Source organism: Microtus pennsylvanicus, chromosome 8 (assembly GCF_037038515.1).
Source record: "Microtus pennsylvanicus isolate mMicPen1 chromosome 8, mMicPen1.hap1, whole genome shotgun sequence".
Classification (NCBI taxonomy): domain Eukaryota; kingdom Metazoa; phylum Chordata; class Mammalia; order Rodentia; family Cricetidae; genus Microtus; species Microtus pennsylvanicus.
The window spans coordinates 38,142,939-38,158,612 of record NC_134586.1 but is presented as its reverse complement, the minus strand read 5'-3'; the positions used below and the strand labels follow the sequence as shown (position 1 = coordinate 38,158,612).

At 44.0% G+C, this 15,674-nt stretch overlaps 1 protein-coding gene across 1 annotated transcript in view; it reads left to right on the top strand.

Moving 5' to 3' along the window:
* The window catches only part of Edem1 (ER degradation enhancing alpha-mannosidase like protein 1), a 31,705-nt gene extending 22,366 nt beyond the window's left edge, over nt 1-9,339 (top strand). Inside the window, exons 9-12 of the mRNA XM_075983274.1 lie at nt 626-699; nt 2,202-2,298; nt 3,963-4,163; nt 5,590-9,339. Coding sequence (XP_075839389.1) covers nt 626-699; nt 2,202-2,298; nt 3,963-4,163; nt 5,590-5,679 — 462 coding nt within the window. The 3' untranslated portion in view covers nt 5,680-9,339. The remainder of the gene's footprint in view (nt 1-625; nt 700-2,201; nt 2,299-3,962; nt 4,164-5,589) is intronic.
* Nucleotides 9,340-15,674: the final 6,335 nt, after the last annotated feature.

Sequence of the window (15,674 nt, the reverse complement as noted above, 5' to 3'; positions counted from 1 at the left end):
TTTCTCCTCGAAGCCTGTCCCACACTCTTAGCGTAGAGGCGGCCAACATGCTCTCTCTCCGCTTGTTGCTGTAGGTTGGCAGCAGCCTGAGTTAGAAGTTTGGGGTAAAAGTCTTACTTTCCCAGAGAATCCCCTCCCATCACCAGAGCATTTGACAGAGGAGCAAGGAGCTGAGCTCCGATTTCCTGGGTGATTAGAGGAGAGTGTTCCGGCTTCCTTTACAGTCCTGTCCGGGAGGACTGTCATCCCCTTCGCTGTGCCTCTGCAGTGACTGGAATGAGGTGAAGTCCTATTTCCTTGTCTTGCATCTTAAGTTTCTAGGACTTGTGAGGCAAGATGGAAACTGGATTTCTTCTCTGAAATAGGACCTCTATGGGAACATTGTTTCTGTTCTGACCGTGATAATCATCAGTAGAGCCAAAGTAGTGCTCTTCCCTTGCACAGGTTTCCTGAGTACAGTTAAATACATCACTGAGTGTCTTAGTCAGATGGAGTGAGTCTCGCCCTGCTTCTTCCTTTACGTGGGGACTCTACTCCTCAGGGAACCCCTGCAGTCCCTATGATGTGTGTTGATAGTGTCTCTTCCAAGCCCTTCCTGCATCACACTCTCTTGTGTTCTGTCTAGGCAACCAAGAATCCCTTCTACCTCCATGTAGGAATGGACATTCTGCAGAGTCTGGAAAAATACACAAAAGCCAAGTCAGTGCTCTAAACTCCTTTTTATTGTTTGGATGTGTAGATGCTTATGATTGACTGAGAGTTGTTCTGGACAAATGATAATTTAGTTATGTATATTTATATTTGAAATTTTTATTTAGTATTTTATGTGTATAGATGCTTTATCTGTTTATATGTCTGTACCATGTGTGTCCCTAGTGTCCTTGGAGGCCAGAGAGGGCATCAGATCTCCCGTGATTGGGTTTCAGATGCTTGTGGGCTGCCATGGGAGTGCTGGGAATTGAACTTGGGTCTTCTGGAAGAGCAGCTACTGCTCTTAACCCCTAACACTTTTCTTTATCTACCCCTCCCCCAAGGCTTTTGTTTGTTTGTTTTTAAATATTTCAATTATATCAGTGTGTGTCTGTGTGAAGAATTAAAGTTGGTTGTGAGCTGCCCATTGTGGGTACTGGGAACCAAACTGAGTTCCTCAGCAAGAGCACTGCAAGCTTTTAACCACTGAGCCATCTCTAGTCCCTTAGTTGTTTTTTTAAATTATGTTTACTTATTGTGTGTGCGCAATTGTGCACGCATATGTGCATGTGTGGCATGCCACAGACATGCCACAGTGCATTAGTGGAGGTCAGAGGACAACCTGCAGGAATCTTTTCTATCCCTACACGATGTGGGTCCTGGGGTCTGAACTCAGGTGGTCAAGGTTGATGGCCAGGGAGTCATCTCTCTAGCCAGGAAATATTATTTGCATTTCAAATGTGTAGTACAGATATTAGTGTTAGTTTGATAGAGAAATGGTTTACCTTTTAATACAGTTGAATCTCTCATTATAGTGGAAATTGCGTTTTTATGCGCCCCCAATATTGTGTAAGATTTCAGCAAACTGTTCTTTTTGAGAAGTTTATTTTTATGTCATTAATTCATTAAAGTACTTAAGCAGCACAAAAGATACTAAGAATGGAAGATTCTTGTGATCTGTACTTACAGGTCACCATGGTAAATCGAAAGTACCTGTGCATAGTATCTTTTATTTGTTATATTTATGCATATGTTGTATATATATATATGTATGCATACACACATATATAAACATACTTGTATTTTGTAGCCTGTGTTTTTTGTATGTTACCCAGAAGTATATGATAGAAAATGCTGTTTTAGGATATACCAATAATAGTTCATTTCCACAAATACTGGGATGAACAGTTTAAATCAGTCCTTCTAAGTTTATTCTCAGTCATTTTCGTGATGCCATGTTTGACTTTTGGTAAACACCCTCCACTATCCTCTGTCCCCAGCTTAACGCTGACCCGATAAGAAGCAATCTAAGCATGCTTTAAAGTAAATTTGCAAATAATTAATGCTTAAAAAAAAAGAAAAGGAAAAGAACAGCCCTTCAGCCTAGCATAGTTATTTTTTATATGGTGTTGGAGAAATAGGTTGATTGTCTTGATAATAGAATATGTTGGCAGGTAATGAGCACAAGGGAAGGAGCCTGAAGCAGGGCTAATTGGACCTTTATTTTGTAGATGTGGGTATGCCACGCTGCATCACGTTATAGACAAGTCTAAAGAGGACCGGATGGAGAGCTTCTTTCTCAGTGAGACCTGTAAATACTTGTATCTGGTACGTGTATTGCAAGATTAACCAGAGGTATTTAGTACTGCAGAGAACAAACATTTGTGCAGTCTTCTTTCTCTCGGACAAATATTTACTAGTCACTGCTGTGCGCTGGGTATTGTACGTTCCCAGAGTTACGAAAGGATATTGCTGTCTTCATGGTTGTCAGCCTCCTGGAGAAGTTATTTGTCCTGTAAACAGAAATGAGCTCATGGCTGGGAACTGTGGGAACTGTGGTAAGGACTGATAGAAAGTCAGCTTTATGGTGGCGTTCTGGAGACTTCTGTGAGGAAGAAAGCAGTGCTTTTCTTCTTTTCTTTTTCCCCTGGGATGTTGGACATTGAACTCAGAGCCTTGTGCAAGCCAGCCAGGTGTTTTACGACTGAGCTGCACTCATGTGGTGTTGGTTCAGACCTGCAGCCGGGCTGCCTGCTGTTCCCATGCACATGTCAGGCATGCCTTTGTGTGGGGGGCGGGGAGAGTGTCTAGGCCTGCTAGAGACCTTGGGCTTGTTTAGTTCCTCTTTGTCCTGCTCTTCTGGGAACTACAACTTGCACTGAGAGGTCAGCTAACTTGATTGAGGTCTTGGAGTGACCACATAGCTGAATGAGGCTTGAGCCTCATGTCCTGTACTCTTTCAGCTTCTGCATTCTGTCACAGACATGTGTAGTGCCTATATGCTTATGTGTGTAGCCTCTTTTCTGTCATGGCTACAAGGACACTTGAAAGGCACAGATTGAAGCAGCAGCAGTAACAATAGATTGTGTCCCGTAGTTCACTGGTCCTCAGACCTGGGGCAAACTAGCTAGCTAGAATGAACCTGGGGCCTTGTTAAGACTTCCTTCACATTGAGTCTGAGTCTTTGAGAAAAACGGGTTTGAGAACTTAATTTTGACAAAAGCCTGCACTGATAATATGCAAAGCCATGTTACGGATAAGGTGATGGGTGTAATCCATGTTCTTCATCTCCGATATCCCTGCTCACGATCTGTATATGAGGCAGAGGGTAGTTAGTTCTAGGATTCCGGTGAGAAAATTATGTGGGGAGCATTTATAGAAGCCTGGGCCTGGGTCCTGGCCCTGGAGTTTGTAATTCTCTGGTTCTTGACTGGGAGTGAGGACTGAGGCACTTCCAGGTTTCCAAGTTTAAACAAAGTAAATCCTGCATTGCAGCCCTGGGCTGGGAATCGAGCTGTCAGCTGATGCCTTTTCATCCAGGTTTGTTCCCCAGAAGCTCAGAACCCTCGGCTGTGAGTTAGTTAGAAAAGCTCTCCAGTTACAGTTGTAGCTTTCTTCTTAGATTTGGTGCTGGGGATTGACCTCAGGGGCTGGGTGTGCTTTGTAAGGACTTAGAGCCATATCCCAGCTCCAGTTCTCTGCAGTTCTCTCCCTTCCCCCTTTCCCCTCTTCTCTCCCCTCCTTTTCTCCCCTCCTCTCTCCTCTCTCTTTCCCCCTTCTCTCCCCCCACCTTCTCCTCTCCCTCCTCCCCACTCCCTTTCTCTTTTTTTCTTTCTGCCATGGCTAGCCTGGAACTCACTATGTAGACCAGGTTGGCTTCATACTCATAGAAATCTACCTACCTTTGCCTTCCTAGTGCTGAGATTAAATTTATAAACCACTGTGCCCAACCAATCCCAGTTTTCTTCTTGCTTCTTTTTCTCTGTGTCTAGCTGTTTGATGAAGAGAATCCAGTACACAAATCTGGAACCAGATACATGTTTACAACAGAGGGCCACATCATATCTGTTGACAAGCATCTTCGGGAATTGCCTTGGAAGGATTTCTTTGAAGAAGGAGAGCGGGACCAAGAGGAAAAGTTTGTGCACAGGCCTAAGTCTCAGGAGTTCAGAATCATTAACTCCAGTTCTAACGTGAGTTGCTTTTTCCACTGCATGTGGGAAAGGAAAATATTAACTCCTTTGGCATTCAGAATTCTGACACGAAATAGATGACACATTCAGATTGTGTAATTTGACAAGAGTTCCTAAAGAAATCATTTACATTGGTGGCACTAGGCTCTAGGGAAACAGGGACCAGCAATACAGGCATCAGTCCTGCCTGGAACCGGGACCAGCAGTACAGGCATCAGTCCTGCCTGGAACCGGGACCAGCAGTACAGGCATCAGTCCTGCCTGGAACCGGGACCAGCAGTACAGGCATCAGTCCTGGCTGGAACCGGGACCAGCAGTACAGGCATCAGTCCTGCCTGGAACCGGGACCAGCAGTACAGGCATCAGTCCTGCCTGGAACCAGGACCAGCAATACAGGCCTCAGTCCTGCCTGGAACCGGGACCAGCAGTACAGGCATCAGTCCTGCCTGGAACCAGGACCAGCAATACAGGCCTCAGTCCTGCCTGGAACCGGGACCAGCAGTACAGGCATCAGTCCTGCCTGGAACCGGGACCAGCAGTACAGGCCTCAGTCCTGCCTGGAACCGGGACCAGCAGTACAGGCATCAGTCCTGCCTGGAACCGGGACCAGCAGTACAGGCATCAGTCCTGGCAGGGGGAGGTAGAGAGTGGTACAGCATTCTGGAGAGGTAATCGTGAGAGGAGAGGCCACTGGCAGGTTCCACTGCTTAGATTTAGCTTCAGTGATATTCAGGAAGGAAGGCAGCTGTATCAACAGCAGATCCCTTCCCCATCTCTTCATCTGATGTCTCAAGTCGGGTATTGTATTGTATTTTGATGCAAGGTCTCAGTTATTAGTGGAACACAAGCTGGCTTTGGACTGTGTGATGGAGGCTGGCCTTGAAGTCTCCTGCCACTAATGCCCAGTGCGTGCTAGAACTACAGATGTGTGTCACTGTGCCTGACTCTTCCTGATCTCTTACTGGTGCTCCTCCTTGGCTGCTTTCACCCAGGCTGGAGGCCAAGAAAGAGTGTTGCTTTCACCCATGAAAGCACATTCCTCAGGGAATACTTCAGGAAGACTGCCTACCACCCTCCAGGAGGACAGGGAAAGCAGTCACTCTTTTTAAAATCATCTTTTTATTATTGTTTCGTGTTTTGAGACAGGATCTCATGTAGCCTTGTCTGGCTTCAAACTTTCTGTGTGGGTGAGTCAGGTCACTAGTTCAGGGACATTGGCAGTTTCTGGAGTCATTTTTGGTACAACTGGAGGCTGGAAGTTGTTTCTGGCCCCTTAGGTGGGGAAGGCGAGGAGTGCTGTTCTGTTCACTCCCCTCTAATACACCGAGCAGCTTCCCATAACAAAGAAGCTTCTGTCTCAGAATGTCACTTGCAGTGGGTTCGAGTTTCTTGGGGTTCTAATCTGAATCTACTTTTGTCTTCCCAGTGCAACCGTGTTCCTGACGAGAGGAGATACTCCCTGCCCTTGAAGAGCATCTACATGCGCCAGATCGACCAGATGGTTGGCTTGATTTGACCTGCTCACCTCAGTGTGGTCAGACCTTAAACCAAATCCAAGCATACCAAAACCTCCTCTAAGATGGAAGGGTTGGAGTCTGTTGTCTGTGACGCTGTAGAAGTTTCTGTCCAGCTCTTACCTCTGGTTGATTCTTGCACCTAGTGTTTCCCTTCTCTTTAATAAAACACCCTATTTTTCTGAAGGATACCATTAGAAATGGGAAGCTATGTGGGAGCTTCTTGTGACACGCTGATGTTCTTAAGCACAATGGATGCGCCTCTTTGGATTGTTCTTCCCAACTTCACACGTAGAATGCCCGTCTCGTCGCGTTGTCTCCACTTGCTGTGCTGAAGTATTGCTACCTCTCTGCTAGAGGATCAGGGATGAAAGTCCTGTGCAAAGGTCCTGAGGTTTACTTGGCATCACTACTTACAGCAATGCAAGTCTCATCCCTTCTCTCTTATGTGATCATCATGCTGTTCCCAAATAGCCAGCCATGATTTTGGATCACATGGTCTATTTATGTCTTAAAGTAATTTATACAGTGTTATTTGTTTTAGTGTAATGGTCTAGCCGGAAATCCTCCAGGTAGCCTCTAAAGTTAGATTGGAATCTACGAGATAACAGATCTTTTGAGCTATAATGCATTTATTTTCAGCATCAACTTACCTGAAGAACTCATGGTTCCAGAACCAGGTGCCTTCTAGGGAGAGGAAAACCTTAGGATTGTGTGAGCTTCCATCTCTTGTGTTTCATAACCAAGGATGCTCAACGCTGACCATCTTTGGGTTAGACTTCTGTTCTTGTTGGCTTGTGTGTAGTGCCAATTAGATAATCAGGGACAAAGAAATGATCAGATGACTTTCTGACATCCTTGAGCCATTTCTCTATGTGATACAGGCTTTAGATTAGTGCCTTATGGGTTTTGTTTGGGCCATTGGCTGTCGCAGCCACTGTGGTGACTGTTGACAGCTGGTTTTTGTATTGCCATATAGAACCAATTAAGAGCAGGGTGGGCATGAGGAAGATTCCTGAAAACCAATTTGTCAGTCTTTGCCTTTTAACCTGTGATTTTAGCCAGGCATAAAGGAGGAAATTAAGAGGAAATACTTTTTATTCTCTTTAGCAAACAGAAAGCTCTCTGAATTTACACTGACTGTTCCTAAGAAACCGAGCTGTGTCTGACCCCGAGCCTGACCTCCTTGCATTGTGACATGTCCAAAGGCATCCTAGGCAAAGGGCGGGGCATCTATGAGAAAGCCAATCCAGCCTCACGTGTCTTGTGTCTTCCCTGTACTGTTTATACACTTAAGGTTAGTTCGTTCCAGTGTTCTGTAGCCAGGAAAAAATGCCTCTGAACTATTTGATTTTAGTCAAAAGAGAGAAATTCTATTCTTCAAAATGTGTTACTGTTTTGAAAAGAGATATGTCATTCAGTTCCTTGGCATTCTTAGAATGGGGATTTCAGTAGTGAATGTGACACCTTTTAAACACTTACTATGCAATTGGTTTTATTTATTTGTTACAAATATTAAATGCTTCTATTTTCTTTGATTTCACAAGTATTGTTCTATATGTATCAAGTGTCTCATCTACTGTACAAAAAGCTTTGAGAAAATTATCTATTTTATGTTTTTGTTAATTTAGTAAAAGTGTTAAACATGTGCATGTACAGGCGTGTGTGTGCGCCCCTCCCTTTTTAACCTTTGCTCCAGGCAAATTCACGTGTGACTGTGAACAATCCACTAGGGACAGTTGAAGACCTTTCAGGGAAGAAAGCGCTATCTTCGTGCTTCTCTTCTCTACTGTCTTCCCATTTCTTTGGTTCTGTGGCAGCAGGAGTGTGTGTCAGCACCCAGCAGTCTTCTCACCTGGCCTTCACCTATCACTATCGGGCGAGTTTGGGTTATTTCTTCTCCCTGTGCTCCTAAAATAGTGATCTGTGTCTGGAAGTATCATGGTGCCTTGGGTGCTCTCAGGGGGTACAGGCAGACATGCAGTGCGTTTTATTGAGTCTCAAACCCTCTTGACTTTTGGGTACTGGACTTTTCACCTGTTGAGAAGGCTGAGGGCAAGTAAGACAATGCCTAGAAGTTGTAGTTACTGAGCTTCTAGATTGCTCAGTGATTGTGGGGCCAGATGAAGAACACTGCCTGGTGCCAGTCATATAAAAAGCATTTGAGTCAAGTTCGAAGCTGACTTGCTTGCTTTCTGAACAATCAGAATGTCATCAGCTGCGATGTATATCTTGTAGTGTGTTTGCTGTTCCTTCTAGTCTGCGTGCTGAAATATTGATAGAAATTCTCTAATTCATTCGTTTGTTTCAAGAATACCTGGAATGTAAACAGACAGCCTCGCAGATGTTTGAAACATCTGTAGAGTGGACCATGCTTATGTTCCCAGGAGTAGCCAGTGTCTAGTGTCCAGTTCAGCCAGCATGTTTGAAGTGTAGCAAGCTGCCTTATGGTTAGGTGTGGTAGAGCCTGGTTCTCCTATAACCAATAGGCTTGCTTTAGCTGCTCTAAACACTGTGACAGAGAAGCTCCATTCTCCTAGAAGAGGGGACACAAAGGAATGCTTGGTGGCTCTCTGATTGCTTTGGCCATTATGAAAAACAGGTTTGTTTCTTAAAGCTTCCCTTTAGTTTCTTCCTGATCTGCCAGAGCTGGCTTTTTGTAACGGAATTGCTAGGAGTTTTCTTGTCTTGGATTGTGGCCTCTGCACATGATATTCAAATAGTTTTCTGTGTGCTGAAGGGAAAGCACATGAGGGTAGTACCTCCGCAGGTGAGTGTCAGGGACTCCATATTTTCCTGGTGTGATTAAGTGCAGATGTCTCCATGCCGTCTCTCCTCTCACCTCTGTGGAATAAAATGTCCCTCTTAGCCATCTCCTCAGCTCGGTCGGTGGATGGGTGCCCGCTGTAGCTCTTCCCTTTGGGTCTTGTAGACTCTGCATCAGACAACCTTCTCTCCAGGGCTCTGAGGTCTTGCTCTCTTGACATGTACACGTTTAGTGCTGGTCAGAGGCCAGGCCTGAGTGGTCACTGCAGTCACAGAGTGGCTGAACAAGGACTTGAGAAGAAGGTGCTGATCTTTGCTTTTCTGTTCCAGCTGTCCAGCACCTACTCCAGTGCCTCTTCCCTGCGGGGCAGGGACTCCTTGTGACTTGGAGAAGGCTATGTATGGGGAAGGGGCGCAATGTGGCCCTGATTAAGCAGGGCTCAGGATCATGGTCCCTCTTGAATTTGGATGTGAATCTCCTAAAGATGTCAAGTACCTGTGAAACCCTACTTTTACTACCTTCCTCTTTCTGAGAGGTTTTCGGGTCTTTTGTTTTAGCGTTAAATAGCAAGCCACAAAGCTGTGTTTTTATTTATTACACACACGGAACGTAAATCTGTTTTTACAAAACAAAACAAAAATCTAGAGTTGGAAACTCTGGGATAACTTACCGAGATGCACAAATGCTTCTCTCTCTGTGTGATGTGCAATATGCTTGACGACCATCGATACTTTATGTTTAATCTGTAAATAAGAAATGTATTTAAATTAAATGGGAGATTTTTGTAAAAGGACCAAATGTTCTTTTATAAATGTACTAAGGAATATCTTGCTCATTGAAATTTATTAGGATTTTTATGAATAATTTTTATTAAAAGATTCTTTTTTTGAGTTGTCACTGTGTTTCTCCTTTGAATACTTGGATATATTCATTTTTGTGCAGGAAAAGGGGAAAGTCCTTTAGAGAATGATCGGCTTTCATGACTAAACTCTTTAGATTTTGTTTTGTAGTTTCCCTCAACAGCTAAGCTTTGAGACATTTCTCTCCAGTCGTCTGTCACAGCTTTGTGTTTGAATAATGTCCTTCACTGTGGACGCTGTGGACTTTGACATGTCCCATTGCTACCCCCTTACTTCATTCCCCTCCAGTGGTTCCTTCTCAGACTTGTTACTAGTTACCTGTTCTCTGTTGTGGTGGTGCTGGGCAGTGATGGCACATGCCTGTATTCCTCACTCTCCAGAGGCTTGAGGCTAGCCTGGGTTACCTATCTGTAAAAACAAAACAGGGTCCCTTGGCTGGTGATATAGGGAACATTGTCCTCAGGAAGCTTGAAGAGCTGATAGAGGTCTGTCCTCCCTTTTTGCACTGCTCTCTCGGGTTTCTGGTGGTAAAGTTAGCAGATCCTTTTTGTGGCATTTCAGTGTGCCCATCTTCGGGCCATAGGCAGTTCTGAAAAACGAGGACAAGCAGTGCCAGAAGGCTCAGGAGAGAGCCCTAAGATAAGAAATATTTGCTTTCATGGAAGAGCTTTGCTTTTACCAGAGAGGGGGCTCAGCAATTAAGAGCTCTTCCAGGGCACTGGGGTTACAATCATAGTACCATATCAGGTGGCTCACGACCTCCTCTGTCTTCAGTTCTAGAAGATCTGATGCCCTCCTCTGACCTCCCTTTGCACCCACACAAATGTGCCCATGAACACATTCATGCTCATGTATACACAATTTTTTTTTAAGTGCTATACCATTCTAAGGTGTTCTGACTGTGTTTGTGAAGTGCCATGGGTTTGTGCCGTCCTCATAAAACCACACTGCTCCAAGTTCATGGAGACAACAAACAAAAATCACATAGATACTGTCTCTGGTGTCTATCCAGTATTGAGGTTCTTTGCCTCAATAATTGTGAGCGTACATCCTCACAGTCGTTTGTGGAAACAGAGCTTCCCGGTTGAGAGCCAGGGACTGTGGGTCCTAGCTTTGCACTGTCATTAGCAAGTTAAAATTATTTTTATTAGTTTTAATTATGGTCCCTGTGTGGGTCTGTGCATGCGAGTGCAGGTGCCTGTGGAGGCCAGAGGCTTCAGATTCTCCCTGTAGCTGAAGTTTCACGCGGCTGTAAGTAGCCCAATGTGGATGCTTTGTTATGTCGCTCAAGGCTGGTCTTGAACTTGATCAGATCAGTTGATTCTACCTCACCTTTGCTAGGACTAGGGAAAGCCTCACATCGCCATGCCTGGTTGTGACAGTTTGACACACAGTTTTTGACCAATTATCCCCATATCTCCTTTACCCTCCCTTTATCCCCTTAACCTCTTTTCACCTTCCCATTAAACTCTTCTTCCCAAGCCCTGCTCCTACTTTGGGTTGTGTGTCAATGAATTTCCTTACGGTTGCTTTCATGAGCATGGGTGAGGAATTATATACTGGCATAGGGGCAGCTTAGAAGCGGCTATATCACTGAAGTAAGGCTTCCTTCCTTACAGCAACACCAGTAGCTGCCTGTAGCTCCTTGGGGAGGGACGTGGTGATGGACCCCGTCTTGTACAGGTGTTCGCTTTGCCGGAGGTTCATGTGTGCAGCGGCTGTGTTGTCTCCAGCAGAGGATAGCTCACAGCGTTCCCACCCATCCCCTCTCCCAGTTCCCCAAGCCTTTCTTTGGAGGGCGGGTATAGGATTTGAGGCTCATTTAGGACTGAACAGTCTGATGGCTTCAGGATTCCTGTCATGTGGAAGAGGACATGACAGTGTGGTGGTGAAGAGTGGGACAGATTCCCGCGTGTGAAGTACAGCTCCTGGCGTGTGTAAGGTACCTGTGTTTCCTATACCAAAGGTCAAGGTGTATTTGCTTCCCAGGCTAGGTCTTTGTGTATATGTATTTTTAAATGTTGTGTTTATGTGTGTGTTGGGGTAGGGTCTCATGGGTGTAAGTTAGAGGATCACTTGTGGGAGTTGTTCTTCAGCTCTCTCGGTCTTCGGGATTGACTTGGTGACAAGTGCCTTTGCCCACGGAGCCATCATATAGAACCCTAGAATATATTTCAAAGCATGTATGTGGTCCTGGGGGTAAGCCCAGGGCTTTAAGTAGGTATTCTGTCACTGAGCCATCTAAAGTTTCTTTTTATGTTTTCATTTTTGCCATCCTGCCTCAGTTTCCCCAGTACTTGAGACTGCAGGTGTGCACCATCACACCTGACTTCAACGGGCCTGAAGGAGGTGTGGGCTAGGCTCACATAGGCTTGGTGGGAAGCTGTTTTGTCCCTTCTGAGTGTGTGACTTGGGTTCAGTTGTTACCCTCATGTCATTTCTTAGTCATACCACCTGGACTCCCATGATCCTTAGGAGGGCAGAGTATGCTACAACCCCGTTGTGTCAGAACGTGTTGGTGGCAGCATCTAAAATCTTTACCTGTGTTACCTCTACCACACTCTTATGTCTTAGCACATGAGGCCCAAGTGGCAACTGGTAAGAACTGTGTCCTCATGTCGCCAGTCTTTGTGGGACCTACCTGTCGTATGTAGCTTACACATAGGTTAGCAGCCTTACACACACACCTCAGTGATGGAGGCAAATTCTATTTCTCTGTGTCTACCTGTGAATGCACTGGGGAAATAATCTTTCCTATAGTCAACACTGGGCCAGTCTGGAACACTGACTTCCAGTTCTTTTGGGAGCCAGTGTTAATTGTCTCTATTGTCTCAGGGGAGAAGCGAGGCGAATGTTCCCAGAGGACACAGTGCAACATGTCTCATCCCAGGGACACCTTTCCAGAGAGAGAGGTTGGGTTGGGTGGGCAGACCTGTAAGTGGAGGCTGCTTGTTTGTTCCCGGCCACCCAGACCTGAAATAATCATACAGAACTATCTTAATTAAAACACTGCTTGGCCTATTAGCTCAGGCTCCTTTTTAACTAACTCTTACAACTTAAATTAACCCATTCTTATTTTGTATTTTACCTCGAGGCTCGTGATTTACCAGTAAGGTTCCAGGGTATATGTCTCCTTCAGCAGCTACATGGCAGTCTCTCTGACTCCGCCTTCTTTTCCTCCTCTGTCTCTGCTTGGAATTCTTGGCTTGCTCTATTCTGCCTTGCCATAAACCCAAAGCAGCTTCTTTATTAACCAATGGTAATGAAACACATTCACAGCATACAAAGGGGAATTCCACATCACAGACCTTCAAAGTACTGGGTGCTGGGGCTCTCAATGCTTCAGACAATAAAGACCTTTTCACCTCAACTTGGAGTGTTCTGTGTGACTCTGTGGGTGTGGGAAGAGATTACTTTGGGAGGGGGGTCTGCACTGGCTCACCACACAAAAAAGCCCACTTGGAAGAGATTCCTCAAAAACCATCTTGACAAGTTGGACTTTCTTTGGCTGAGATATTTTGAAACTCAGCCCTGCAGAAACTGGTCTGGCTGTGGTAAGCAATTATTTCCTTACAGAACATGGACTGACAACCCGAAAGCCTGCTTATGAAAGTTGTTTGTTTTTGTTTTTAGAATCGGCTTCTGTTGTTGAAAAACCTATCTGGACGATACTTTTTTTTTTTTTTTAACAAATGTTGACTTTAAATTTTTTTAAGATTAAAATTGTTCTGTGTGTTTATTGGCTTGAAATTGGTTTCATAAACATATTTTGATCATTTCCCTTCTCCAGCTCTGCCTAGATTCTCCCCACCTTCACACCCACCCTACTTCATGATTTCTATTTGATGTTTGATTAACTATGTATGTGACTTTGTGTAGGGTATGTACAAGTGTGCCAGGTGCCTGCTGAAAGCTGAAGAGGGTGTTGGACCCATTGGAGCTGGGGTTAGAGGCAGTTGTGAGCCACACTATGTGAGTGCTAGACACTGAACCGAAAGTCCTGAAACAGCAATATGCACTCAACCACCGAGCCGTCTTTCTAGTTCCCAAACCGTGGCATTAAAAGTTTACAACTGTAGAGGGTTTTTGTTTGTTTTTAGATTTTGCTGCTAGGAGTGGAACCCACAGCCTTGTGTGTGGTAAGCAGGCATTCTACCACCGAGCTGCACTGCTAGCTCTTAAGTTACTTATTCAAATGTATCTATTGAAATCTTAAAATCATTACAATTGATTGTGTACCCTCAATTATTAAAGCATGTGTTTCCATAAATTATTGGGAATTTTTAGATTGCCTCTATTATCATTGGGTATGTCCATTCCTCTCTCTCCCCAGGATTTCAGTGTCTTGATTTAGAATAATCCTTTGAAGTCTTACAGTGTACACTGCAAGTGTGTACAGTTTGGCAAATACTCTACATGGTGGTTTGTTGACTTTCCTAAAATTGTAAGTTCTACATATTAAAAATATCAGGGTTTAGCTAACATTGTAATTAATATAAAACAGCATATATATATATATATATATATATATAATTATTTAAGTTTTTATAAATTAAGCTAGGTGGTGATAGCACAAGATTTTAATCCAGGCACTCAGGAGGCAAAGGCAGGTGGATCTCTAAGTTTGAGGCTAGCCTTGTCTACAGGATTCCCAACCTTCCTAACACTGTGACACTTCCTCATGTTGTGGTGACCCTCAACCATAATTTTTTTGTGGAGCTGGAGAGATGGCTCATAGATAAAGAGCACTGACTGCTCTTCCAGAGGTCCTGAGTTCAATTCCCAGCAGTCACATGGTGGCTCACAACCATCTATAGTGGGACTTGATGCCCTAATCTAACATAAGGTCTTACATGCAGACAGAGCCCTCATATAAATAAAATAAATCTTTAAAAATTATTTTTTATTTTTAATTATATATTTATATTAACTATTTTTATTTAAGTATTTAATTTTTATTTTTAATTTTGCCATTGTTAAGAATTGTAATGTAAATATTTTTGGAGATAGAGGTTTCCCAAAGAAGTCAAGACCCACAGGTTGAAAACTGCTGGTCTACAGAGTGATATCCAGGACAGTCAGGGCTACACACAGAGAAACCCTGTGTCAAAAAACCAAAACATAAAAAACAAAAAACTAAAAAATATTTCAGTATTGTTTTTATGTATATGGGTGTTTTGCCTGAATGCATGTCTGTGAACCATATGCAGTGCCCATGGAAGACAGAAAAGAGCATAGGATCTCCTGTAACTGGAGTTACAGGCAGTTGTAAGATGCTATGTGGGTACTTGGGATCACACCCAGGTTTTCTGCAAGGGCAGCCAGTGCTCTTAACTGCTGAGTCATGTATCCTGACCTTGTGTGATTATTTCTGAAATTAAGATTTTATTGAGAAAGTTTCTTTCTTTTAGAAGTCAAGCCCCTCCAAGTGAATTCTATATTTGTGTATATACATTGTCAGTGGGAAGTTAAACACAAACCATTTTGGAGGGGCAATCAGCATTATCTTGCAGAGTTGAATGCCAGAGTGCCCTCTGACCCAGCAGCTAGGTTGTTCAGCTACCAAGAGGGTCACTGGCAGTTCCATGTTTAAACAGCCATGCTCGGCAGCTATAGTGCATAGGACCTTTTTTATTTTTTGTCATTGTGATTTAGGATTTTTTTTTTAGATTTCATTTTATGTGCATAGAAGTTTTGTTTGTATATATGTGTACCTCATGGATTCCTGGTGCCCTTAGAGGTCAGGAGAGGGTAAGGGATCCTCTATAACTGTTACAGATGGTTGTGAGTAGCCACTACGGAGCCATCTCTCCAGACCCAATATTTTTGTTAATGTTTTTGATACACGATTAATAAAAACTCAGAGAGATCGGGGTTCAGTCTGAAGATCAGAAAAGCAAAGCAGCCAGCCACTGTCCGAAAATGGTGATCTTGCCCCCAGGAAACCTCAGAATGAGACTGTGACTGAGAGCTGTCTCCTCCTGTTTTATAATCCTCTCTAGTTCTGGGATTAAAAGCAAAGCATGCACCACTACCGCCTGGTTTCTATGGCAAAGTAGTGTGGATCCTGGGATTAAAGGTGTGTGTCATTGCTGCCTGGTCTGTAAGGTTGACCTGTGTGGCTGTTTTCCTTTTCTGATCTTCAGGCAAGCTTTTTTTTTTGTTTTAATTGAAATACAATGACATGCCACTACAGGTTTTATTGGAGCACAGTCTTGCTGTTTCGCTCATAAATAGCCAATGACTGCCTCTGTGCTACCAAGGCCTTATGGATTGCAAGCGTCCAAATATGCACTCTCTGGCCCTATACAAAAAATATCCATTCTTTGTCCTTTGGATATAAGAAATCGATTGATGACAGGGCTATTCA